At 40.7% G+C, this 27,682-nt stretch overlaps 2 protein-coding genes across 2 annotated transcripts; one reads left to right on the forward strand and one right to left on the reverse strand.

Moving 5' to 3' along the window:
- Nucleotides 1-1,015: 1,015 nt before the first annotated feature.
- Nucleotides 1,016-8,109, reverse strand: pnkp (polynucleotide kinase 3'-phosphatase). Its single transcript, XM_072455502.1, has 17 exons — nucleotides 7,884-8,109; nucleotides 7,257-7,303; nucleotides 6,793-7,050; nucleotides 5,968-6,237; nucleotides 5,363-5,442; nucleotides 4,902-4,959; nucleotides 4,675-4,782; nucleotides 3,747-3,818; nucleotides 3,615-3,663; nucleotides 3,125-3,195; nucleotides 2,961-3,053; nucleotides 2,694-2,790; nucleotides 2,389-2,450; nucleotides 2,208-2,317; nucleotides 1,827-1,914; nucleotides 1,677-1,744; nucleotides 1,016-1,184 (listed from the first exon to the last, which is right to left on the reverse strand). Exons 1-17 carry the CDS (start codon nucleotides 8,002-8,004, stop codon nucleotides 1,064-1,066), a joined length of 1,773 nt encoding a protein of 590 aa, XP_072311603.1. The 5' UTR covers nucleotides 8,005-8,109; the 3' UTR covers nucleotides 1,016-1,063.
- A 1,921-nt stretch (nucleotides 8,110-10,030) lies between these two features.
- LOC140368654 (TRPM8 channel-associated factor homolog) lies at nucleotides 10,031-24,641 on the forward strand. The gene is made up of 11 exons (XM_072455654.1): nucleotides 10,031-10,687; nucleotides 14,864-15,077; nucleotides 16,059-16,350; nucleotides 17,866-18,167; nucleotides 19,089-19,263; nucleotides 20,196-20,290; nucleotides 21,066-21,276; nucleotides 21,464-21,700; nucleotides 23,120-23,343; nucleotides 23,421-23,534; nucleotides 24,376-24,641. The coding sequence occupies exons 1-11, from the start codon at nucleotides 10,041-10,043 to the stop codon at nucleotides 24,616-24,618; spliced, it is 2,754 nt and encodes a 917-aa protein (XP_072311755.1). The 5' UTR covers nucleotides 10,031-10,040; the 3' UTR covers nucleotides 24,619-24,641.
- Nucleotides 24,642-27,682: the final 3,041 nt, after the last annotated feature.

Raw genomic sequence — 27,682 nt, forward strand, 5'->3', positions numbered from 1 at the left:
TGTACTTTGGTGCTAGGCCATGGAGAGACTTGTACACAAGCAGAGCTGCTTTAAAGTCTCTTCTCTGAGCCACAGGAGGCAGTGCAGAGACCTGAGAACAGGACTAATGTGATGGTACTTCCTGGTTCTAGTCAGGACTAATGTGATGGTACTTCCTGGTTCTAGTCAGGACTAATGTGATGGTACTTCCTGGTTCTAGTCAGGACTAATGTGATCATACTTCCTGGTTCTAGTCAGGACCCGAGCAGCAGCGTTCTGGATGTACTGCAGCTGTTTTACAGCTCGTTTGGAGAGGCCAGTGAGCAGGCCGTTACAGTAGTCTAATCTACTGGAGACAAACGCATGGATAAGTCTCTCTAAATCTGGTTTTGACACTATATTTTTGATTTTGGCAATGTTTTTTAGATGGTAAACGCTGCTGATGTTATTGATTTGATGTGGCTGTTAAAGTTCAAGTCTGAGTTCATTATTACCCCCAGATTTCTAACTTGGTTTGTAGGTTTTAGAGCGAGACGCTGACACGTTCTCTTTGTTTCTGTGGGACAAAGACAATGATTTCTGTCTTGTCAGAAGACAGAAATCATTGTCTTTGTCCGAGTTCAGCTGGAGAAAGTTGTTTTGCATCCACAAACTGATCTGTTGGATGCAGTGACAGAGTGAATCCACTGGTCCATATTCACCTGCCGACAGTGAAACATAGATCTGAGTGTCGTCTGCATCATTGTGATAGGACACATTTTCACTGCGTATCAACTGACCTAACGGCAGCATGTAGAGGTTGAACAGAAGGGGACCCAGGACTGACCCTTGGGGCACTCCACAGGTCAGGGTCATGTGGTCTGAGACACAGTTACCAAGTTAACGCAGTTAATGAAACTATTAATGACGAAAACAAATTCACTTTAATTGTCGATGCATCCAAGGATCAAGTTCAGACAGCACTCGTTTCATTTACGTGTTTATTATCGTTCATTCAATTGGACAAGACTTATTCACAATTACAAGTCGACTCTTCCTTTTTATTTTTAACCTCTTGTGTTGAAAACTATGATTTTCCATCCAATCAGCCTTCAGAGAACTGCCTGAACGCGGCTTCTGATTGGCCGTCTTTGAAGTTGGGCACGAAGTGAATTTGCAGTATCTCAGAAAACCCCTCTGAAAGCGCAGGTTCCACAAAGTGTTTCCTGTGACGATACAAGGAAAACGTAAATTAAAATTGTGCGCAGATTCACAACGAAGAAGCAAGTCATATTAGCCTGCCAGACCGGTCTGGGACGAAGACTGACATTCAATCAGTTAATAAAAAGAACATAATGGCAGGTTGCCGAATATCCAGTTGGAGGTAGAGCGGTTAAAAAGAAGCAAATGCACACTTGATACACATTTTTACACAATATAATGTAATTTTCCACGCAAAATAATAGTAGTTTCAACAATATTACCATGTGTTTTATGCCATTTTTGATAAAGAACAAGTACTGATTAGTGTCTGGGTATCGCATTTTCAAAAACATTTTCCAAAAATCTCATTTAAGATTTGGTTAAAAATGATTATTATTACAGCTAGCTGGATATAATCTGTCCAAAAACTACTCGACTGCGATTAGTGTGAAAAGAAAAACGCAGCAATACGAACGTCATCTATTTCTAAAAAACACATCTTAAAACGATCATACTTGTAGCTGTGGAAAATCATGTCGTTGACTTTGGCGTGTTTGGTCTCCGACGGCGCCATTTCTCGAAACTGCGGGGGGAAAAATAAAGGTCTTTACGAACTTGTGTCGGACTTTACAGCCGGTGTGCAGACGGAGCAAACCGAGTCGTACCCTGTTGTTGTGTTTGGCCTGCTCCAGACTCGCCGTGAACCGGAAGCAGCGGCACGGGACTTCCGCCGCCTTGGCCACATCCAGATATCTAAAAACAAATGGACAGCAGACGGAAAACGAACCCGAGTCAGCGTTTAACCCAAGTGTTTGTAATTGCCCAGATTTGCATTAAGTTCTGGTGCAATCCATGGGTTTCAGAGTGATCAAAACTAGCAACAATTCACAACAAAAGTACACAAAATGGCACCTACGCATAGGCAGGAAACTGAAACCCATGAATAAATATTAAGTAGTAGGTTTTCTATCAAAAAATAAGCATCAAGCAAAGCATATTACACTAGATTAACATGAATATTCTTGATAACTAAAACATCATCACACCGTTTGCGTGACTCCGAGTCCGGGTTTGTGTTGTCCACGGCAACGCTGCGTCCTTCTTTCAGCGCGCGCTCACAGGCTGCGACGCAACTCTGCCACGAGCCCAGTGTGTCCTGAACACGGACGGAATGTGAGTTATGTGCGTTTGAATGAGGTTCGCGCTGTTCACAGGCCGATCACTTACTCGGTTTACATACACGTAGCCCTTTGGAATGACGTGAGAGTGGAAGAAAGTGGATTTTCCAGCTGCGGACAAATAAAAACGTATCAATATGAAACTGTCAAGAGTGCAGAGTGTCACAAAGAGCTGCTTTTACAACACACATGATGAGAATGGGCCTTCATATACCATGACAGGCGGAATAGAATATAAACGCCTCAGGGGAAAACCACATTTGATTACTAATGATAAACTAGAGCATCTACAAATCCATTCTACAAATGTACAGATTCCTACAAAGTTCTTACTATACGGATAAATATACTTACATGCAGGGTAACCCACAGCAACTATAACTTCTGTTTTGTCTGAGATGAGCGAGGCAGTTGGAGGGTCGTACAGTGCTGCGTTACAGTCCAGCTTTCTCTGCAGGAATCAAGAAATAAAAACACTTACAAACAAAACACATCATTTCGTACTTGTACTACACGTAAATGTATACATCACATGGCAGTAGTTTATGGGAATTCAACTGAAATGAGACAAATAATATCAAAGTCCATAGAAGCTAAAAGGAAAAAAAGTGCTGGTCTTACAGGGTCGAACTCAGGCAGACTGTAGGGGGCGCTCCTCCATCTCAGAAAGTATTCCTCAGGAGTGTGGAACTGCAGTCCAAGATTGAGGGCAAACTACATAACAAACAAAAGTCAATGAGTGAGTGTGAGAGCGGGTTTGTTTCTCACAACATGTTCTTTCCGACCAGTCTGTCGCTGCATGAGAAGTCCTTCTTCTTCTTCCCAGGAGCCCAGTTTTCTGGTCTTCCCGCTGCATCTACAGGGGAAAGATGAGCAATTTCTCAAATAAAATGTTGCATATTAAACGTGTAGGCTTTCCTGTTGCAATGATTGGTTCTGGTGTGTAATTTGCCGGTGGAAGACACCCTAACCCTAACCCTAACCCTGGAAAGGTTTGGTAGCAGCGACACATTCAGATTTACATTTTAACTTCGGACACTCGATATTGATATTAAGGAAATAATAGCACATTCTTATTACAATGTGGTCGTCTACTATTTCTGATAAAGAAAACCACCATTTGTGATTGATAGGTTTACTAGATGCGATATTAGTTTTAGTAACATTGTACTGTGCTTTTTTTATTATCATTTTTTCATATATATTCATAAAAAATTCAAAAATACGGTAGTTTTTCAGACAGTCCCGAGCTTTCTCTGCAATCCTCCGTCTTACCTCCAACATAGAAACTCTGCGCCTTGTCAACAGGAACTCCTTCATTAGCCTGCGAAACACAGAGTAAAGACAGATATGATGTGGCTCTTGCGTGTGCTCTGTCTAAGTAACACAAAGAGAGGCGGGGCCGACCTTCTCGCACAGATGGGTCCACATTCCCATCACTGGCTTCCTGTACACGCCGGGGCCGCTCGCTACCAAAACCTGAAACAGACGATTAATCGCGTCATCTATAAATGCAGTGGCCAGGCTAATCATTGTAATCGCCAATCTGAGACCATAAACGCCTCTGGTTCTTTCCTTAAACCACTTTACACAGAGAGCTGCTGATTGGAGATGCCCAAACCCTTCAGACTTTTGTATTTGTAGATCTAGTTCTGAAATCCGTACTCTTGTCTTTGTTTGTGGTACATTAAACTGCATGCTCACTAATAACTGTACTGCAAAAATGCTCTTATTTCTCAGACTGGGTGAAAGAATATCATGATTTTTTTCCAACGACGACCACCTTTTGATCGAAATCTGAAACGCACACAATGTACGTCTAAACTATATACTGTAAATGCATTATTTGACAGTTACTTGACTATTTACTGACACGTACAAACAGATGAAGAATGGGTATATAGTATAGTATAACATATAGTTTATACAGTGCATCCCAATGGAGGAGCGCGAAATCACATGTTTGGAGTGAATTTTGTTGAAAAAATTCTGGTTGCCAAGTTTTCCATAATTAGCATGCATTTTGGGATAGTCCAACTGTTTATTAATACTGGATTGAGGTTAATAACTGACACTACATTCTGTCACGTGCGTCGAGATTGCCAGATATTGTACAGATGCTTCACTTTTTCTGTTGTTTTGTTGTTGTTTTTTCCTCCATTGTGTGAATTTCTTTTTTTATTTTCACTGAGTTTATTGATTGATTAACTGGGGAAAGAGTCATCCAATAACCAGATGTGAAGAGGTTTTAGTCAGCCGTGGTCTAACTCTCGACATCAACGTGGACTCGTATTCGATTCAACGTCAAAATTCCAAAGATTCTACCGTAACAAACCTGGACCGGCAGCTTTAGCGTAGCAAGAACGTCTTCCACTTTAGACTTGAACACCTCCGGTCTCAGTTTGCCTCTAGCGATGCCCATTTGGTTTGTGAAAAATACAACCTACGGGAAAAATTAACGGACTGAATATCCGCAAACACGAGTGACACAAGTCCACCGGAATTCACAGAAATAACTTGAATAAAATGATTAAATTGGTTTCACGGAGCAGTCTCACTTACTTTGTACCCTTTCTTGAGCAAACTAGCAAGTCTGGGCTGGATCTCCGGATACAGAATTCTACACAAGAAACATTTGAAGACGATTAAGATAGAAGTTGATATAATTTATTTATCTCACGCGACTGGGGTCTATCATGGCCTTTAGGTAGTATAACTTTCAGGACAATGTATAGACTTAAATCAATTATGAACTAAAGACGAGCATGTTATCGAAAACATGTCTTGAGATAGTTATAAACCATCTGTAGAAAAAAGTTAACAAGTATCAATACTGAAAAGAAAATCACATAAAAGGGACTAAGTTAGAACAGTTTGAAAATGACCTTGATCAATAGCCAAGGACCACATTTAAGACAATTAGAGAACTTTTGCTGTTGAAAATGTCATTCCATTATTATTTACTATTACTGTGGAACCTGCAGCCACGCCCTCACGCAGACCTGCCTTTCATCACGACTCACCTCCAGTCGTCCGGTGCTGTGGGAAACACTTTTCCAGACTTTGTGGTGATGATGCAGCCGTCTATGTCAAATCCAGCAATCTAATTCACGAGCAAAGAGAAAGGTGGCGGTTATGTGAAAGAAAACTCTGCAGGTCATGCTATGAAGAGTATAGTACAATGTTTGAGTTTGTTTTAAAGGTGAACTATGTAACGTTGGGTTCTTTTTGTTTTTGTTTTAACTGTCGGGTTCTACACAAGATGCTCCTATTGGTCTATTTTACACAGTCCAAATCAGTCGCGAACAAAGACATCTAAAACAATCTCTGAATTTGGGCAGCAATAATGAATCTGAATAAGCCCGAGCTCAGAAGCAGCTTCGGCGCATTGTTATCTGGACTGTACGGACTCCAAACATCCAAAAACATATTGAAAAGTAATAAAAAGTATATGGATTTATTTTTGCAATCAGATTTTCATACACAAAAACACTTTATTTGCCTAAAAATAAATAAATATACAATTGAAAACAAATATTAACAAGTCTACTTCTAAAATGATCGTTGGTTGCGACCCTTCTCTGATCTGTCACATGCACTTGGCAGTATTTCTGTGAGTTTTCCACACCTTGTCACTGGCTTTGACTCCCGCCGCAGTGTAAACCATTAAACTGTTTATCTGCTGCCAGTTGCTCTTGGCACATCCTTCTGAGGACATCGAGGAGACCGATACTGCTTGATGAGAGGCACTCGTATCGTAGTGCGCAGCCAGTTTCTGTAACTCTTTCAGCTTCTCCTCCGCCGCCTTCTCGTCGTCCTCCTCCTCTGCTCCTGGGTTCAGTTTGAGGCGCTTCACTTCAGACGGCTCTTTTTCTGGGCTGAGCGGTCGCTTTAAAGACTAAAATAAAAACATGATCGAGTTGGAACCATATTGTCGAGAGTTTAAAAAAAGAATACATACACTAAAATGTATGTAAGTGATTATGTTTCAGCAGCACGATAAAAGATACAGAGGCCACTACACAGACTGTCGATGACTAAAAAGGTCTGTTTCACTGCCACAAACAAGATAAATGTACTGTTATTATTATTAGTTGTCAGACAGTATTTCTAGAAACTTCACTTTGTCTTTACTTTTTGTATAAACTCATATCAAGCACAAGTTGAGGCTAGTCAAACATTTACAAGTGGAATAATGTAAGGAAGATGAACACATTGGCAGTACTTTAACACTTGGTTTGAAGTTATTTTAGTGCTGACATAGACATGGTTTGGTCTTGTTCTAAACATGATTTAGCTCGAATGACATTTTTTACATTTTTATGTAAGGTTTGAGCAAGTGCAAACGCAGCCCAGGTTTAGTTCCAGTTTAAATCACAGTTCAGTCTCAATTTTGATGCTCAAGAGTGAACGTATCCTAAGATAGACAAACGCCTATTTATGTGACTACTACCTTTATGGGTGAAGTTGGAAAGAAATCCTTTATACTCCTCTTTGGTTGCTGATTCTGGGCATCTTTTTCAACTCCTTTTATTTTATCTTTTAGTTCACCATGTTTTGCCCCAGAAGAAGTTCCATTGGATTTCATCGAGTAATGCAGTTTAAATGGGTGGTTCTGGTTCACCAAGTACAAAAGTCCTCCATGGGTCAGCTTCCCCGATTGACCCCGAGACAGCTTTTTATCATCCAGATAACTAGGGTTGGGACCGAGCTAAGAGGAAATATAAGACGCATGAGTTAGCAACTGCAAAACCAAGTTAGTTTACATCAAAATAAAACAGCAAAATATTTAAACAAATGTATTGTCTGTGTTTAGGTATCTTTAAATATCTTAAATCAAATAATCAAATATTATGATGACAGACACATTGCACATAAGCAATGTATTAAAATATGTTGTACTGGAAATATTCCTACCTGAGTTATAACCACAGATTTGTCTCTAAAACATGCCACTGCTTTCACTGTAAAAGAATATGAAAGTATGTCAGCAAAAGCAATAACAACAACAACAACTCACAGTAAAGCCGGATATAAAGAGCCGTGTCTGTGAGTAACATGAATTTGGACTGGCAAGTCTTGACTTGGATTGGAATGAGACTTGAGTCACTATTCTATGACTTGATCATTGTTGTTGTGAGAGAGAGAAATAAAAGGGGAGAGGGAAGGAGAGAGAGAACGAGAGCAAATGGATTGAGACTTTGGACTCGAATCAGACTTGAAAGGCAGTGACTCAGGACTTGAGTTGGAGTTAGTTTTTAAAGTTTATAGTTAGAAATAATATTGTGTTTAACTGTATATGATTATGGACAAACTGGAACATGCCCTTCCCACTTCTCTATTTCAACCAGGTGTTGGTTACAAAACTGGAATTTCCCCATTGTTGGACAAATAAAGGTTCCTTTATTATCGTATGTTTATTGAATTACAAATCCAAATCTTAAAATTTTTTTCTTTCAAATGCTAAACGGTTATAATGCACAGATAACCCGACGAGGCATTTGTTTTTGACAGAAACAGCACTTTAAATGTCCAAAGTCTCACCCTGGTGCCTAGAGCATTCCATATCCTTTACTCCAGTGTTTGGACCTCGTCCCAAGATCGCAGCCCGTCCGTCTTCAAGCGGGACTCTCTTCCCTGAACCACTGACCAGAGCACACGCCATTGCAAAGCAACAGTTCTGAAGAAGTTACAAATAATCGGTTGTGAAACTGAAAAATACAAGCACTTTTCAACATAAACTAGACTATTTTCCCCCACATGCAGTCTGCAGGCTACAATGAGTTCCATACAAAACAACTCCGACTGGAAACAACGACCGCTGCGCATTGGTTCCGCCACAAACACATCGAGCGGAGGATGGCGACAGTAGTTGACAAATTCGCTGTCAAACCGACTTTGAAACAGCTATTATTATTTTGTATTCGGCTCAACAAATGTGTACCACCATTTACACAACGTAAACATCCGCAATTGTTAGTTTTGATAAGTTTTCATGGACGAAAGGTAAGCTATAGAAGTGTCATTCTGGCATGACAAAACCTTTTTCTTTAAACAAACATACTTAGCCGCGATGTTGACTTCCAGACTTAATTATTACGGTGCCGTTCCTTCAACAAGAAGCAGTGTAAATATTGGGTTTGTTGTCTGGGCTCGTGATGAGATGACGCCCTATAGTAACAAACCAAAGACATAATAATGCAATATCTCATGTTTTGTCACTATGAGTCATGCACTTTCCACTGAAGCTCACCTGAATAAACCGTTATTTGTAATAGCTCCATGGCTGCGTTCACAACATTGTAGACTGTCAATAGTTTATTAACATTGAGCTGGAGACAAGACAGGATGTTGTAGCATTTGCTGTTCTGTCACTTTGCAGATTGGATGACCCACATGACACAAACACTGGCACTAAGTTCAACCTCTTCAGTTTCAGCACAAATGAACACATGTGAAGTTATGAGACGGTGGTGCCATTATTCGGCTTTAAATGCGTAATTAATGTCAGCAGAAACCACTTCAAGCCACTGGGTTAATATGGCATGTTTGTGGAGTAAACTGGATGTAATGCGCTGACATTTGAGAACTCCTTTTGTTGTGAACAGTTTTGCCCTTGTTGTGAACAGGAACTTGCTGCAACTGAGTCAGGCCTGCTTATCGTATTGATATTAATCTTTCCGTGTGTTCAAATAATACATTTACCAGAGAGTTACAAAGGCGCCTGCTCTCCAGCTGAAAATACAGTCTCTAATCAGATTCAAGAAAACTGAATTCTTTGTTTTTCCTCTTAGACCCCCACACAACTGGCCCAACAAGTTCTTAGTCAAAGCAGGTATTTGTGTTCACTCTGTTATTATCTTTCAGTCTCAGGACAACTGCTGCGGAGGACTGAGGACTAACCTGTAAAGAAGGTAAAGAAACACGTATTAGGTGATTTTTTTCCCCTCAAATTGATCGATCTCAATTTTGCATGGGTTTGCGTTTTGTCTTATTTAAAACAATAAAATGGGGCTTTCAATAAATTCCTGAACATGAACAATCTGACCTTTTTAATCGGTGGAAATTTACCACAAAAAATGATCAAATTTCTGTCTGTTACGTGTGAACTCTGCTCCAAACCGCATGCTTTACACTGACGGTGGATTGGCAGTATTAAAAAGACCCAAGTTGATCCTTGACGATTAGAAATTACTGAATTAAATCTAGATTAAAAGGTGATTAATTGCAAAGCCCTAACACATAATAATGATAAGATAATACTTCACTCTCTCTTCTCAACTGTAGAAACTGAATATAAATGTCACTTTTTTGTGCTTCAGCAACTGGGGGAACTGAAACTGGCTTAGTGTGTGGGAATTAAGTGATATTTAGACAGTTCTCCTTTATCTGTTTAGTCTGTGGTGTCTTGGTCAACAAAGATTGTCATTTGTTGAGTCAACACAGTGCCTAATGTTTCATGATACTTTTTTTCAAAACTTGCTAGTTGCAGTTTTGGGAATGTGGGAGTGTTTTTGCGCGATGTCCAAATAGCTTTGAGAGTTTCACTCACGGCAGGAATTCCTTTAGTGGTTTACTCCTCAGGTGTTCTTCACTGTCTCAAAATTTGACTACCACCCATCCTGTCAGTGCTTTTGTAATAATACCAATACCTTTGACACAGCTCAAAAATCTTACTCTTTGGTTTAGCAGCCGCTCGAGATGTCTGCCCTGGAAACCACACCTGCCGGACAACAAGCCTACGCCTCCATCGTGAGAGGCCTGAAGGAGCTGGACCTCAGGGGCTCTCCCGTCCCATGTCACCTAACTCTAACTGGGGACCACGCGTTCCCATTGGCCGTGAACTGCAAGGGACAAGTCCTTATGGCGGCTTCGACTTACGGCTCAGGGCGTATTGTTGTGTTTGGCCATGAATGCTACTTGACAATGTTACCGAAGTTAGTCGAAAATGCTTTACTTTGGCTCAGAGGGGATCAGACTGATAATATGTCCGTGGGAATTCACTCTGCAGTCAAGGATGTAGCTAATCATCTCGCCAATAGCAGTTTACAAGCCAAAGTTATGAGCAATTTTAGCAGCGACCAGGGCATTGCAGTGTATGTCACCGATGCCTACAGTGTTGAGGAAAAGGAGAAAGACTTAATCGAGTTTATGAAGTCTGGAGGAGGGCTGCTCGTAGGGGGGCAGGCCTGGTGGTGGGCGTCCCAACACCCCAAAGACAACGTTCTGCTGCAGTTTGGAGGGAATAAAGTATCCGGAGTGGCCGGGATATACTTCAGTAAGGACCACAGGGAAGGCGAGTGTCTCGGCGTCGACTCCCAGATCCCATACTCCTGGAAGACTGTCAAGTAAGTGCCGCAATATAGGCTTTTGACCGCGTGAACACATTCGTAAACTTATACAAATAGATGGGGGGAAAAAAGCATTTAAATGAAGGTGAGACACTACAGGGAGTTTGCTCTATCAACATGTAACACTTTCGACTGAATGTAACAAAATGTCCCAATCTGCACCTAAAGACGTTCCATTAGTCGCCTTTATTCAATCGTAGATTTAAATGGAACATTGTATATTCGCAGGCCGATTTCTCAAAATGCCCAAACAAAACTTGTACTAAACAAGATTTTGGCAGCTCGTACCCAGGGATACGAAATATTAAGATCTAGTTTACCTGAAAAGTTCACAAGATATCCAAAATAACCTCTGTACTGTATTTTCCACACTATAAGGTGCACTGGATTTTAAGGCGCACTGTGAATGAAATGGTCTATTTTATATGATCATTTTTCATGTATAAGGCGCACTGGACTATAAGGCGCATTAAGTGAAACAAAACAAGTACCACACAAAATTGCTTTGAGGTCAGTAAGCACAATCTGAATTAATCCATGTATAAGGTGGACTGGATTATAAGTCACACTGTCGTTTTTTGTGAAAATGAAAGGCTTTTAAGTGGCAAGGCAAGGCGAGGCAAGTTTATTTGTAGAGCACATTTCATACACAAGGCAATTCAAAGTGCTTCACAGCAGGAAAAATGCATTCAAATCACAAAGAAATTACAGAAATACAATAAAATTAACTAAATTAAAAATTATCAATCCAACTGATTTTCTAAACTAATAAAATCACAAACAAAAGAGAAGAGTGCAAAGATAAAAATTAACTACAATAAAATCAACTAAATTAAAAATTATCAATCCAACTGATTTTCTAAACTAATAAAATCACAAACAAAAGAGAAGAGTGCAAAGAAAAAATCCTTTCAGTCATATGCGCAGCTAAACAAAACTGTTTTTAGCTTAGATTTGAACATTGTCAGAGTAGAAGCCTGTCTCACATCTTCAGGAAGACTGTTCCAGATTTTAGCTGCATAAAACTGAAACGCAGATTCCCCATGTTTAGTCCTGACTCTGGGCACCAGCAGGAGGCCGGTCCCTGAGGTCCTCAGAGTCCGAGATGGTTCATATGGCACTAACATATCCAAGATGTACTTTGGTGCTAGGCCATGAAGAGACTTGTACACAAGCAGAGCTGCTTTAAAGTCTATTCTCTGAGCCACAGGGAGCCAGTGCAGAGACCTGAGAACAGGACTAATGTGATCATACTTCCTGGTTCTGGTCAGGACCCGAGCAGCAGCGTTCTGGATGTACTGCAGCTGTTTTACAGCTCGTTTGGAGAGACCAGTGAGCAGGCCGTTACAGTAGTCTAATCTACTGGAGACAAACGCGTGGATAAGTCTCTCTAAATCTGGTTTTGACACTATATTTTTGATTTTGGCAATGTTTTTTAGATGGTAAAAAGCTGCTGATGTTATTGATTACGATTATTTCAGTCTTGTCTGAGTTCAGCTGGAGAAAGTTGTTTTGCATCCACAAACTGATCTGTTGGATGCAGTGACAGAGTGAATCTACTGGTCCATAGTCACCTGCCGATAGTGAAACATAGATCTGAGTGTCGTCTGCATAATTGTGATAGGACACATTTTCACTGCGTATCAACTGACCCAACGGCAGCATGTAGAGGTTGAACAGAAGGGGACCCAGGACTGACCCTTGGGGCACTCCACAGGTCAGGGTCATGTGGTCTGAGACACAGCTACCAATTTCAACAAAGTACTTCCTGTCTTCCAGATAGGACCTTAACCAGTTTAGGGCAGTGCCAGTGATGCCCACCCAGTCCTCTAGTCTCTGTAAGAGGATCCCATGATCGACAGTGTCAAAAGCAGCACTCAGATCTAACAGAATTAAGATTGAGGCTTTGCCCGTGTCAGTGTTCAAGCGGATGTCATTTGTCACCTTGACAAGAGCAGTCTCAGTGCTGTGATGAGGTCTAAAACCTGACTGAAAAATATCAAATGAGTTGTTTATTAAGAGGAAATCTGTGAGCTGTTGGTAAACAACCTTTTCAAGGACTTTGCCCCAAAATGGCAGATTAGAGATGGGCCGGTAATGACTCAGTACTGCGGCATCAAGACTGCTCTTCTTTAGGAGAGGCTTTATGACCGCAGTTTTCAAAGACATTGGGAATGTTCCAGATTGAAGCGACATGTTAACTATGTAAGTGAGTGGTGCTAACAAACTGTTCAGCACAGACTTTAGAAATTTGGTGGGTAACACATCAAGGCAGCATGTAGATGAACTCAGACTGGTGATGATCTCATGGACAGTTTTGTCAGTTACTGGTGCAAAGTGAGTTAGCTCTAAGTGTCTTGGTGGTTTTAGGGTAATTTTTTGCATTGTGGGATTTATAGCATTTTTAATGCCCTGAACTTTGTCATTAAAGAATAATGCAAACTCATTACACTTGGATGTGGAAATGAGTTCTAACGGCAGCTGAGCTGGAGGGTTTGTTAATCTGTTTACTGTGGCAAACAGGACACGCGAGTTGTTACTGCAGCTTCCAATTATTTCCGAAAAATATCTTTCCCTAGTTCTACATAAGATTAGGTTGTACATATTCAGCTTTTCTTTGTAAATCTCTTTTTGAACCTGGAGCTTTGACTTGCGCCATTTCCGTTCGGCCCTGCGGCACTCCCTTTTCTGTGCCCTGACCGAATCATCATTTCTCCACGGCGCCTTCTGCTTATTTTTAACCATTTTAGCCTTTAAAGGGGCGATGGTGTCCAGAACATTCAAAACACTAGATGTAACAGAGTTCAACAAATCATTTACATTAGAACATGAGACATTTTCGAAGTTTATCATTTCCATAAACAGTGCACCTGTGCCATCACTTATGTGTCTCCTCTGAACAACTGCAGGACCAACCGGAGGTTTGGGAGAAACAGACAGGTCAAAGAAGACACAGAAATGATCAGACAGAGCAACATCGATCACATTAACATTTGAAATATTTACCCCCTTTGTAATTATGAGATCTAGAGTGTGTCCTTTGCTGTGGGTGGGGCCTCTCACATGCTGAGTAAGACTGAAGGTTTCAAGGACAGCATCAAGCTCTTTAGCGTTTCTGTCACAAATATTATCAACATGCACATTGAAATCACCTGTAATGACCAAACCATCAAAGTCTGTGCATATGACTGAAAGCATCTCAGTAAAATCATCAATAAAACTTTGGCAGTGCTGGGGAGGCTTGTATAAAACAATGAAGAGAATGGATGGAGACCGTTTTAGCTCCATTTTAAAGGATACATACTCAAATGATGAAAACACCCCAAAAGACAACCTGCGGGTAATTATTTCATCTCTAAAGACAGCACAGACTCCACCCCCTTTTTTGTTTTCTCGTGTTTCAGATTCAAACTTAAAGTTGGGTGGAGCAGATTCTATCAGAACTACATTTCCTGTGTTTTTGTCAAGCCATGTTTCAGTTAAAAACATAAAATCAAGATTATAAGAAGAAATAAAATTATTAATTAAGAGAGATTTGTTACATAAGGATCTGACATTTAGCACAGCAAGTTTCAGACTAGTTTCAGTGAGACTGGGCTTTATCTTTTCACAGGGAATATGAATCACATTTCTCAGATTGGGCCTGACTCGCATTTTGTTTTTCCATCTCTGTGATGATGTGACTACAGAAATAGCACTAGGGGGGGCTCTTTTTACAAGTGCGTATTATAGTGCGGAAAATACGGTAGTTTTTGCATCAATATGTTTACTAACTAACTAACCAGCAATAAATGTAAATCTGAATCACCCACAACGTCTTGCCTTGAATATTGACTTAGGCGTTGAATAGAAACTTGGTGTATTTTTATTTTTAACATGTGATGAGACATTATTTATTTTTCTACAACTAGACAAACCCTACATTTGATATGTAGACAAATACAACCATTCACACACATTTGTGCAATTGTCAAACCAAACAATAGGATGTTAGGATAAAGAAGGCACAAGGATTACATAAGATTTACTGACTCCTCCCGAAGTAAATACTGTAATTAAAGCTCAAACAGCTCACACACAAGGAGAGTGTTTTTACATTTCCATGGATTGTTATTATACCTGTGTTGTATTTTAATAAACATTTTATGGTTTGAAATAATTATTCTTTCACAGGGTCTGTAAAGACTTCAAGGACGACTTGGAGTTTTTGCTCCTGGGAGTTTCAGAGTTTAACATGACCGGAGGAACCTTTTCTGAAGTCCTGGTTCACGGGCCGCTGTCGTTCCCCATCGCCGCCAATCCAGACGGACGAGCCGTGATCGCAGGAGGTTATTACGGAAAGGGACGGGTCATAGTGGTGTCGCATGAAGGACTGTTAGGGAATAAGGTAAAGCCAGACAATTAGAGCTGAAACTATTACTTTAGTAGTCAACTATTCAACGGTTATTGGTTTCATTAGTCGACTAGTCAAACAATTATTTTCTTATACATCAAAATACATTATCAACCAAATGAAGATGAGGAAATCTGATGTTTATTCTTATTCTTTTTTTGGACATGAAATTTCCCCATGTGGGACAATAAAAGGAATATCTTGACTTTTTTTAAATTTATTTTTTATTGTGGTTTGGTCAAAAACAAAACAAAAGGCGCTCAACATTCAAGCACAAAACTAAATTCGAGATACATTAATGTTTTTTGACCAGGTGTAGCAGAAGCCAAGGCTTATTGTGCCTACCCTTCTCTCAAACGCTCAACATTGGTGGACATTTTATAGTTCACAAGCCACAGTTCATCAACAAAAACAACACTACATAACACTGGACAGTCTGCTCACAAGTATCCTCCACAAGCATTCAAGGTATTATAACAAAGCTGCATTTTCATTCTGCTAAATATTTTTCTATGATTGTTTCCTTAAAGATCCTTTTAAACAGAAATAAAGAAATGGCATTTTTTAATTTATCGCAACAATTGTTCCATAATTTAACTCCTTTACTTGACAAATTTTGATTCAATAATGCCACTGCCTTTGTCATAAAAAGGTCTTTTTGTGTGTGTTTTAGAGTCTGTAAAGTCCAGATAATGATTGTGACTATCATAAAAACATTTGTTATAGTCGACTTGTAACAATTAGCCGATTCACATTTTAACTTTTGAACATCTGGTATGTCAGTGCAGCAAGTAGAATCCATCGCTCAAATTGCATCCTAAATGAACAAAAAAAACATACAATAGCTCTATCTTTTCACTACGGGAAAAAGTGATGGTGATGTAGTTATTGTTAAATTTAAAAAGTGTGCGTTTAATGATTTAACTGCGTGCTCTTTGGCGATTGCTCAGTTTGCATCTCACTATTGTCCCACAGACGATGGCTCCCTTCTGGAACAACGCCGTCCACTGGTTGGATCAAGGTCGACTGGGGGTCGTCGGTGTTGAAGCAAACGCCGCCTTCGACGTCCTCAATGAATCTGGGTTGAATTGTCGCAAAACGGGTTTCGCGCCGGGCCTGAGCGTGTTCGTGCGCACGGCTTACGGCGGCGATCACATCGAGCAGATCCAGGAGTTTGTGGCTGAGGGCGGAGGTCTGCTGATCGGAGGACACGCCTGGTACTGGGCTCAGTCGCACCCAGGACAGAACTATCTCACCGAGTTTTCAGGTATTTGATCACTCCTGCATGATTATATTTCCTTAGATAAGTATTGGCAAATAATACACGGAACTTAAGCGGTTTTAGTGACATTTTGTACTCATCACGTCCAAGAAAATGGAATTAAAAGGAACATTATAAAAGCTTGAGTGTATTTTTTACATAATGTTATGGCAAAATAGATGGCAAAGTAATGCATATATTAACAGAAACGATGAAGAACGCACGCAGCATATCCACACATACATACACGCGTCGCAATAACCCATTTAGCAAAATATTCTTGCACAAATTGTCATGATAAACGATAATATTGAAACTGCTGCGTAATGCCACTGACAAAATAATCTTAAAGGTGGTCTGGACGATTTTCTTCAGCAAATTTTTTTTCATATTTCCTCGTGGCGTGGATAAATCATTTGTCCTGCCACGTATCAATCATAAAACGCACCTATCTCTCACCTGCAGCCGCGTCAGGTTCGTGCCCACGTTTCCGCGTGCCTAAGCGCATGGATCTATCATAATATAGTTCCCTCAGTGTACGGGGCAAAATGAAGACGGAGAAAGACAGTTGGAGCTGACGCAGAAGTGGACAGAAATCTACGGGAGACGAGAGATGCGATGCGCTCCGTTGCGCTAATAAACAAACGCACGTGTGTGTTGTATCAGTCCACACGGGGGAGTGGCATGTGCACTTCCGCCTGCGTTCTCAAATCGCCGAAAAATCGTCCATACCGCCTTTAAAGCAGGAAAATCCCAGTAAACACTATTCCAAATGAACCAAAACCTAAAAATGAATAAATAAATAAAAAACAGAATGAAACGCTTTTTAAAAAAACATTAGTTTGTATCAGAGTCATACATCCCAATTATTTAAAGGTTCCATAACATGCAAAATCGACTTTTCAGAGCTTTTAACCTTCTTACGTTGCTATTTGTGCTTCATATATGTACCCAGAGTGTTTTTTTGATTGATTCCCGCAGTGTTTAGCTATAGTACAGACTATCTCTTTTCCTCGAAACTCCAAACTGACGGGCGGTGGGGCAAGACCGCGTCATAACCACAGGCACGCGTCATCATCCCCCCTCTCCAGCCCCCCCCCCCCCCCTCCCCTCTCGCCTCCCGCCTGATATTTCTTAACTATTATGTTAAGGGTGTATTATTATCAATTATACACTTAGGATAGACTACGAAACGTGAAAAAAAGCATGTTATGGCACCTTTAAGCCTCTGCTGCTGAAATTTTAATAAATAACCAGCAAAAATAACAACAAAATGTTTCCTGTGTAAAGAAAAGATACACACAATAAACACAGCCCCAAAAATATTGTCCCACCTTTCATTTATCCATCTACACTGATTGAATAGTCAGAAGGTGAAAAATATATTAAGTATTGATTAAAAAAAAGGAAATCATAATAATAAAGAGTTTTCTGCTAAAGACAAACGAGCTTGTTTTCAATCATTTACTTGGTGAACAAAGTCAATAGTTGTTCATGTATTCTCTGTTCGCTGTTTTAAAGGAAACAAGCTCTTGAACCCCATGGGCCTGACCTTGTTGTCAGGGACAGTTGGAGGAGGCGTGTTCAAGACCCCAGAGCCCTGCAGCGTCGTCAAGGACAACTACCACTTCCGCCACCTCCTGTACCGCTTCGCTCGACACGTGACCGAAAACAAGGATATAACTCCGCACGAGGAAAAGCGCTTGAAGAAACTGGGGTGCGACTGCGCCAGCTTCCTGCGCCTCGACAGCGACGGCTGCTGCTCACAACTGCAGTTTGTGTCCATGCTCACAGACCTCCTGAAAACCACTGGAATGCCACAGGTACGAAGGCAATAAACACGTCAACGTTTATCGCATAAGACATAAACGATTGTAAGCACTTCTGAATACCGTATTTTCCGGATTATAAGTTGCGCCAGCCAAAAACTGCATAATAGAGAAGAAAAAAACATATATAAGTCACACTGGAGTATGAAATGCGGTTGCAAAATGTGTGAAAATAACAGATAATATCACATATAAGTCGCTCCGGAGTATAAGTATAAGTAAATAAGTATAAATATAAGTATAAGTCGCACCCCGGCCAAAACGATGAAAAAAGGTGCAACTTATAGTCCAGAAAATACGATACTTGTTTTATTGGCCTTAGTGTTAATGATGATGATAATATTAATAAGAAATCATAGTATTTTTTTAATATTTTGATTTATTTATTTTAATATCTTGTATTTTTTTAATATTTTGATTAATTGATTTGATTTATTATTTTTGCTCCGTCCCATGCATTGACTTATAATACAATCATTGAATTACATTACACTAGATGATGACAATCTACACTAGAATAATCTCATACAATACAATTTTTTTTATAATAGATAATTTAGTAGGTATTGATATGATGGAATGCACGGTACAAAGAACTAAACTTCTATAGTTGCTAAGTTTACTTACAATAATTTAAATATTTCATTCATAAAGAAGAAAAATAAATAATAAATAAATAAACAAAACCTAATAATACTCTGAATGGTTGCAATTACCAAATCGCAAAAGTAACAGAATTTCATGTGCAAACAAGAATATATCCCATGTCTGTGGACCGTATTCGTTTTTCAGTTCAGTCTTCTATCAAACGTTAATGCTGCTGGACAGAACATTGAACAGAATTCCACAATCAAAAACAATACATCAGTAAAATGATCGCAGCGCTAATCACAACGCTTGTTTTCTTGTTTGAAGGTGTCTGAAACATGTCCGGTGAAAAGTCCCAAAGACCATCTGCTCCTGAGCCTGGCCACAGAGGTTTACAAAGTCTGCCCGAATCCTGAGGAGCTCCTGGGGTTCCTCATCAAAGACAACCCACTGTTACCGGTCGTTCATAACCAGAAGATCAAACTCAATGTCAACACTGCAGGTCTGTTTTCTACTGCTTACATTATGGGAGATGACTGAACAAAAAATATGATCAGATTATTTGTACAGTTACAGCTGCATGTGAGTACTTTATATTCCGGAGTATAAGTCCCACCAGCCCAAAAATGCATAGTAGGGAAGAAAAACCCCCAAAACATATATAAGTCTCACTGGAGTATAAGTCGCATTTTTGGGGGAAATTTATTTGATAAAATCCAAGACTAAGAACAAACATTTCATCTTGAAATGCAGTTTAAAATAACAGATTAGAGAACATGGTGACTAGGTGTACGTATGCTAACGTAGCACCTTCAGCTACATGACGTATGCTAACGCTAACACCTTCAGCTACATGACGTATGCTAACGCTAACACCTTCAGCTACATGACGTATGCTAACGCTAACACCTTCAGCTACATGAGGCACAGACAACTGTGGTAAGTGTCTGGTATGTTAACGTAACATATGAACAGTTATTCAGATAACTATAGCATAAAGAACATGCTAACAAGTTTAGCAAAGCATCAGTTTTACCCCAAATCACTAAATTCATTGAATTGTTCTTCCTCTGTGTCACTTCTAAACAAGACCAATGTGTTAGTAATATCACATATAAGTCGCACCCCCGCCAAAACTATGAAAAAAGGTGCAACTTGTAGTTCAGAAAATACGGTAGTCTGATTTCTTTCCAACTTTTTGTTCCCACCTGTTCAGGGGAATTGTGCAAAAAATGAGCAAACTAATGTGACAAAAAAGTTAAAGACAGTTATTTTAAAATCCATTGCACTTTGTCTTTTTTGTCCATGTAAACACATGCCAGAAATCAGCTTAATTATTATGTTATCCAATTATTCTACTTATCTGACATTTACTGGTCATGTAAATGTACTCCGAGTATAATTGGAGTGGTCAAATGCCATGTTCATTTGCAGATGGAGAGGAGTGGGTCAGTACAGGCTTGTATCTGTCTCCTGGGATGAAGACCTACATGACCATTCCAGCTGAAATCCTCAACAAGGGCTGGAAGGTTAGACATGGCGAAGGCGCTCAAGATTCAACGCCGTTTTGGGGAAAGATTAGTTGTGGGACGGAGACCGCAGAGAATACCAGGCGCTGTAGCAAATAATTGTGTGGAGGGAAACGTATAATGCACGAAAAAAGCAACTTTGAGCGTCTGGAAAAGCTCTGTCTACGACTCAAATTTGTGTGTTTTTTTCTTTGTTTTTTGTTTTACTAACATAGCACAATTAAATAGATGCGATATAATTAGAGCAGTGGTTCCCAACATGTTTTCCCCAAAGCCCCCTCTGCAAGTAATTGTATTCTGAAAACCAACAAGTATGGTAACTGTGTAGGTTACTGTATTGAGTTACTTCCCAACACTGTAAATCATTTGGGTGCTATTGGTTCCTATACTTGTTTGCTGCTGAAATGATGCTTGAAAACGGGTGAAGGTGAGGATGTGGATAAGTTTGACGAGGGACAGACTCTGGCTGGACTCGAGTGTTTGCAGTTGTCAGTGCATGTTTTTTTTTTAGTTGATAGAGACAAGTTGAGTCCTGTTGTTGGCCACTACAAAAACTAAAGAAACAATTAGGGCTTCAAATTTGACGACTTGTTACGATACTATGTCTGATTATTAAGCATGTGTAGAGTTTGGGTGCTGGCACTGTTTTTTATTGAGGGTTCAAACTCCACTGTGGATACCATGTACTCAGTGTCTTTAGTGGATTTAATTTCTTTCACACTGTCTTACACATGATCTATTTGGTTAAACTGCTTATTATATTTGCCTTTACCAGGTGCAGGTTGGCTGTCAGACAGATCATCTGAACGCTAACGATTTGAAGAGAGCTCCACGTGTCTGTGAGAGGTTCCCAGTCACTTCGGAGATGATGTTAGTGCACAACCTTTGGGGAGGCCTCGTTTACCTGATAGCGCCCCCTAAAACGCAGGTGACAGGAGCGGAAATCGTCGTTCAAGTGGGCGTGCCTGCTCCTTATTACAAATCAGGTGAGCACAGTTCTTTTTCCACATGGACCAAGGATGGCTGCACACTTGCACAAACACCACGATCAAATTTGGACTAAATGAGGACTACATCTGGAACTATGAGTTTGACATCCCTGGAATAGAAGCAACATTGATCCAAATGAGGACCAAAATGATGCGGTAACCTTACATTTGTACTTCTCTCCAGGTGAAACCTTTCTGTCCGATTGGTTGCTTCTGCGTACAGCGCCTTCTCCCTGGGCAGAGCTGGAGTTTGAGAACATCATACTGACGGGGCCCTCAGATGTGGTCAGGAGTCTGGACCGTCCTGATGAGTTAGCCGCTATCTGGGACAAGATCATGAGGGCCATTGCAGACCTAGCTTCAATCCCACACAAGTTTAAGAGGAAGGAGCGATTTGTCTGTGATGTGCAGATCTCACATGGTAATAATACTATGCACAAATGCCTAATCCTTACATGGGCACTAAATAACTTATCACTAATACATTTCATCGCTGGGTTTCAGATGCTTAAGATAAGATTTTATTAAAGTAAACAGTCTTTATTCATACAGTGCTTTCAAATACAATTCAAAGCAATACAACAGCATATAACCATAAGAATATACAGAGCAAACAATTAAACATCTCTACAAAACAGAGTGTTAAAGCCTTCCTGAATATTAAAGGGCCAAAGTCTATGATGGTGCGCATGTTGGGAGACAGTTTTTGCCAGAGTCTGGGGCCAGCAACAGAACTATGACAACCATGACCAAGCATGTTCTTGAACCCAGGTGCAGTTTCTTTAACCTCACAGGGTTTGATCTCACACTGTGAAACGGACCCCACCAAAAATATTAGGAACTAAAAAAGGTTTTTCACACTTGGTATTATCTGTGGCATTTCTCAAAAAAAAGATTTTATTAAGCCTGATTTAAAGTTATATATAAAAAATGGGAACCTATCATTTGTATAGACTCTTTAATATTCAAAATTACGTTCTACTTCACTTTTGCTTCCACTCTGGAATTTATACTGTTTTTGTTAGCAAAGTTTTGCAGAGTCTCTAGAACATAAAGTGGTGTTAGGTGTGTTAACTTTAAGACCGTGGCTGCAGAGCCGCGGCCCGCGGTCAAATGGCCGCGCAGTTTCAGGAACTGCGGGACTTCTCTTATAGCGTCGTGGCTAACCATTTGTCCTGCCACGTATCAATCATAAAACGCACCTACCGCTCACCTGGAGCCGCGTCAGGCTCGTCCCCACGTTTCCGCGTGCCTAAGCGCATGGATCTATCATAATATAGTTCCCTCAGTGTACGGGGCAAAATGAAGACGGAGAAAGACAGTTCGAGCTGACGCAGAAGTGGACAGAAATCTACGGGAGACGAGCGATGGGATGCGCTCCGTTGCGCTAATAAACAAACGCACGTGTGTGTTGTATCAGTCCACACGGGGGAGTGCGCATGCGCACTTCCGCATGCATTCTCAAATCGCCGAAAAATCTTCCATACCGCCTTTAACCCTAACCCTAACCTTAACCCTAACCTTAACCCCGCGCAGTCTAAAACAGCGCTAAAACGCGGTCAAATGGCCGCGCAGTTTCAGGAACCGCGGGACTTCTCTTATAGCGTCATGGCTAACCCTAACCCTAACCTTAACCTTAACCCTAACCTTAACCCTAATCTTAACCCTAACCCTAACCTTAACCCGGCGCAGTCTAAAACGGCGCTAAAACGCGGTCAAATAGCGGCGCAGTTTCAGGAGCCGCGGCTCGCGGACGGCACAAAAATAACATGGCAGTTTCGGCCGCGCGCCGCAGCTCTGCAGACACTCCCTAACTTTAAAGCACAACTCCTTGTTTCAGGCTGGATGCATGCTGGTTACCCCATAATGGCACACAGGAGCGCCGCTGCAGAGATGGTCAGTGTTATACATGGCATGACCAAAAGCGTGTGGGGTCACATACACGAGCTGGGACACAACCAGCAGAGAGGATGCTGGGAGTTTCCCCCTCACACCACTGAGGCCACATGTAACCTGTGGTCTGTGTATGTGCACGAGACCGTGTTTAACATCCCCAGAGGAAAGGTACAGTAGAATATAGAACCGGTGTTGTATGCTAAACATTTGACATTGAATAGTTAATCTTATATTTAACAATGCAGGCTCATCCAGCGATGCTTGAAGAAAAACGAAAAGAACGTGCAGAGAAATACGCTAAAAACGGCAGGAAGTTGAATGAGTGGGACATGTGGACTGCTCTAGAGACGTACATGCAGGTATGGTATTGTCAAGTTATTATTATTGACCTTATTCTGCCCCGCCCACTTTTGTTTCTTTCTGCTCCAGATTTACACTTCTGTTGCTTTGGCATGAGATAAGTAGCAAGTACAGATACAGTAGTATTTCACAGTAAAGTATTTCACGCTGATTTTGAAGAGTGTTTGATAGCCAGTCTTGACTTGAATGGACAACACTATCGAAATGTCTCCAGGTCCTTTACTGAAACTTCTCGTGCGTCTACAATAACATTTAAGATTACAGCGTCACATGTTGGTATCTTGATCTTTAAAAAATTACCTGAATTTTTTTCAATAGAAGCAACTAAACTCGATTTGTTAAATTTGCTATCCATTTTAATTCGTAAATTTTTGTTTATTCAAATCTGAGAACACAAAACCTTTAACCAGGATGTCACCATGGAAGTGCATGAAAATAAACTCCTCAGCCAGTCAATCTATTAGCAAAAATACTTCTACTTTTTAGTCCAGTTCAAAAATATACCGGAGTGGAAAGTAGCTCTCAAATGAACTGTAAAATGAACTACTTTAGAATAGATGCCTAGAAATGTTACTCAAGTAAAGTACTTTTACCTTTTGTTCTTCTTCTTCTTATTTTTCGTATGCAGCACATAAAGGCCTAATATGAATGTATATCATATTTTTTATGGTCACAATAATAACATGTACACATCAAATTAAATATAACGAAGGCGTTGCCACACATTTGTATCTAAAATGTCAATAATGCATCTCTCGCTTATAAAATACAGTATATTTATTGCAATACCATGATTTATATAATATATGTATTTATTTTTTTTTACTTCCCCAAATGCAGCTGCAAGAACGCTTTGGCTGGGATGCTTTTAAGACTGTGTTTGCTGCTTACCACAACATGAGCGGCGTTCCTGGTAACAAGGAAGGGAAGATGAACCTGTACTGTGTGACCTTCTCTGAGGTCGTGGGGATGGATCTGACCGGGTTTTTCAAGGCCTGGGGTTGGCCAATAGAGGGCGACACTGAGAAGAAACTGTCCAATCTGCCAGCCTGGACCGACCACCCCATGGCCCAGTATAACTGAACTACCGTATTTTCCGGACTATTAGTCGCACCGTAGTATATGTCGCACCAGCCAAAAAATGCATAATAGAGAAGAAAAAAACATATATAAGTTGCTCTGGAGTATGAAATGCGGTTGCAAGTGTGAAAATAACAAATAATATCACATATAAGTCACTCCAGAGTATAAGTATAAGTCGCACACAAAACTATGAAAAAAGGTGCGACTTATAGTCCGGAAAATACGGTATAAACTCATTTTGTGACACAATACACTGGGTGTTGACACTAAACTATCTACTTCTACAGCAATCAGGTATAACATTATTACATTCAGTTTATTTAGCGCTGGTAAAGTTTGTATTTTTTGTTTTTTTTTCACTAAGTAATGGAAGTCATTGCCTATTGCTATATCACTATATTATATCACTATATATCTAAAATCATCCAGTAATTTACTATTTATTATTAATAACCCCATAACTATTTCGCCCTGTGCACAATGATTGGACATACCCAAATGGCATTGCTTATTAAAAGAAGATTTTACAGCCCACATGGTAGTGTGACGCATCATTAGAAAGCTTAGGCCTTCTAGTTCCTGCAGATGTCCATATGAACACTGTCAGAACACTGCCAAACACACAAATACATCCTTTTTTTAGTCTTGCCTGGTTTTGTAAAGGTCCTAAGCAAGACATACTTCATTGTAAAATTATTCTTTCCACTGTACTTGCTGTTTATCTTGTTGAAAACAACTATGTTAAGTTTCTGATCTCTAGGAATAGGCATTTTGGTGCTGTGGACCTTTTTGTTTCAAAAAGTATATTCGAAACAAGTTATCCAAATAAATTGTGTCAAACTGTTATACTACAATTTTAGCTCCTCTATGATAATAAAAAATATATGTGTGTACAATGTGTGTGCCGGTCATTTTTTTTAATATACATTTTTTGGGGATATAATACTACATGTAACTAACAAAATGCGCATCCAAAAGGCTAACACAATCAAAAACCGCGGTGCGGCGCGCACAGAAGAAAACTTGCTCTTCACTGCTTTACGCATGTGAATAGCCCTGTCTAACCAGCCTGTTTCTAGGAACAAACTCGGTGCAAAGCCTAAATGATACAAAGATAATGTAAAGTCACCTAAAATACTGCGTACAAACAGATTTTTACCACTTTCAGAGACTGAAGTAAATTAACAAAAGAAAAAATGTAGTACATCACGTGGCCAAAAGGCAGCAAACGTCAAAGTCACAGGCTCAACAACAAAATAAAGTTGGATTGGATTGGATGGTTGGAGACGGTGCGATAAGTAATATTTTGGCCAAACATCGAGGAGTTAAACAGTTGATTGTGCTCGTGGGGGCAGTGGACATACAACGTGAACAGACTCAAGTTTTGAAAAGAAACCTCTTGAAGTTATTCAACATGCTTGATAGTTTGACAGCTTAAAGGTTGAATGGACGATTTTTTTGGCCTAATCGAGTCTCATTTCCTCGTGGCGTGGACTGCCGATTAGTCCTGCCACGTATCAATCATAAAACGCACCTACTGCTCACCTACATCCGCGTGCGGCTCGTCCCCCGAGAGCAGCACGTTTCCGCGTGTCTAAGTGCATTGATCTATCATAATATAGTTCCCTCAGTGTACGGGACAAAATGAAAACGGAGAAAGGAAATTTACGGGAGACGAGAGATGCGATGCGATCCGTCGCGCTAATAAACAAACGCACATGTGTGTTGTATCAGTCCGCACGGTGGAGTGCGCATGCGCACTTCCGCCTAAGTTCTCAAATCAACGAAAAATCGTCCATTGTGCCTTTAACACATGGCCGTCTAAAGAGGGTGCACCTGGAGGACTACACTACATTGAGAACTTCTATCTATTCTGGAAACGAGAGGACCTGTTTAAGAGAAATGGCCCACACCTATGCAGAGGTGGAGGGAGGGTGCTGACAGATAACCTGCTCTATGCTCTGAGACACTGGACTGGGCCTGGGTAGATAGTTGGATAAGAGAGGAATAAGAGAAGAATTCCTGCTCCATCAGCCAAAGACCATGCCAATTTTTCAACATCAGCAGCACCACAACCACAGCCTCCACCAAAGGATTCACGAGCAGCTGCTTCACCACCACCATCAGCAAAAGAATTCAGCTCGAGCTGCTCCAAAATCAACTCCACCTTCTCCAGCGAAGACTCAGCAGCAGCAGCACCACAACAATCTTTCCCATAGGGTCCTCATCATAGGCCTTGGACCCATCTGTGACAGGCCCGACAGCATCCCTGTCATTGCCCCTGCCTTCAGAGTTGCCCTGGGTCCCCGCTGCAACATCTACTCCTTCTACAGATTCCTCGCTCTCCTTTTCATCCAGTTCCATTCAAGATGACTTTCCCAGTCATCTTGAATGTCTGATAAAATCAGGCCTTAAGATGGCTCCACTCATACATAATATAGCTAGATCAAGGGTTCTGATTTCAACATTGATGAACACTTCTGTGCTCAAACCTGTGTCCCCGACTTCTGCTACACCAACAAAAGCCCCACCACCCATCCTCCCTTGCGTTTCACCTGATATCTCCCATAGCTAGGATGCACTGGGTCTCAGCGTTGCTTATAGTCATATCAAAAATCAAACCAACCCGGAGCCTTGTGTAAAAACATACTCTTCATTGCTTTATACAAGCCTCCCCAGCACCGCCAAAGTTTAATTGATGATTTTACTGAGATGCTTTCAGTCGTATTTACAGACTTTGATTGGTTTGGTCATTACAGGTGATTTCAATGTGCATGTTGATAATATTTGTGGCAGAAACGCTAAAGAGCTTGATGCTGTCCTTGAAGCCTTCAGTCTTAGGGATCATCTCAAAATGGGTTGAAGCTGAAAAGACGTAATATTTTTCATCGTTGAGGCTGTCATTGTTTTCAAATGCTAAAAAACTCTCTCAGCAACGAGCATTAGGCCAACATTAGGTGGCGGGTGCGGCGTGGAGCACGGGGAGTGCGTACGGGGGAGCACGGCGGCCCGGGACAGTGGTGATCAGCGTTGTGATCACGGCACGCAGTGGCCTGTGCGAGGG

The sequence above is a fragment of the Eucyclogobius newberryi genome, unplaced genomic scaffold (genome assembly GCF_026437365.1).
Source record: "Eucyclogobius newberryi isolate DKJ021-1_F unplaced genomic scaffold, fEucNew1.0.hap1 SCAF_10, whole genome shotgun sequence".
NCBI classification, from domain to species: domain Eukaryota; kingdom Metazoa; phylum Chordata; class Actinopteri; order Gobiiformes; family Gobiidae; genus Eucyclogobius; species Eucyclogobius newberryi.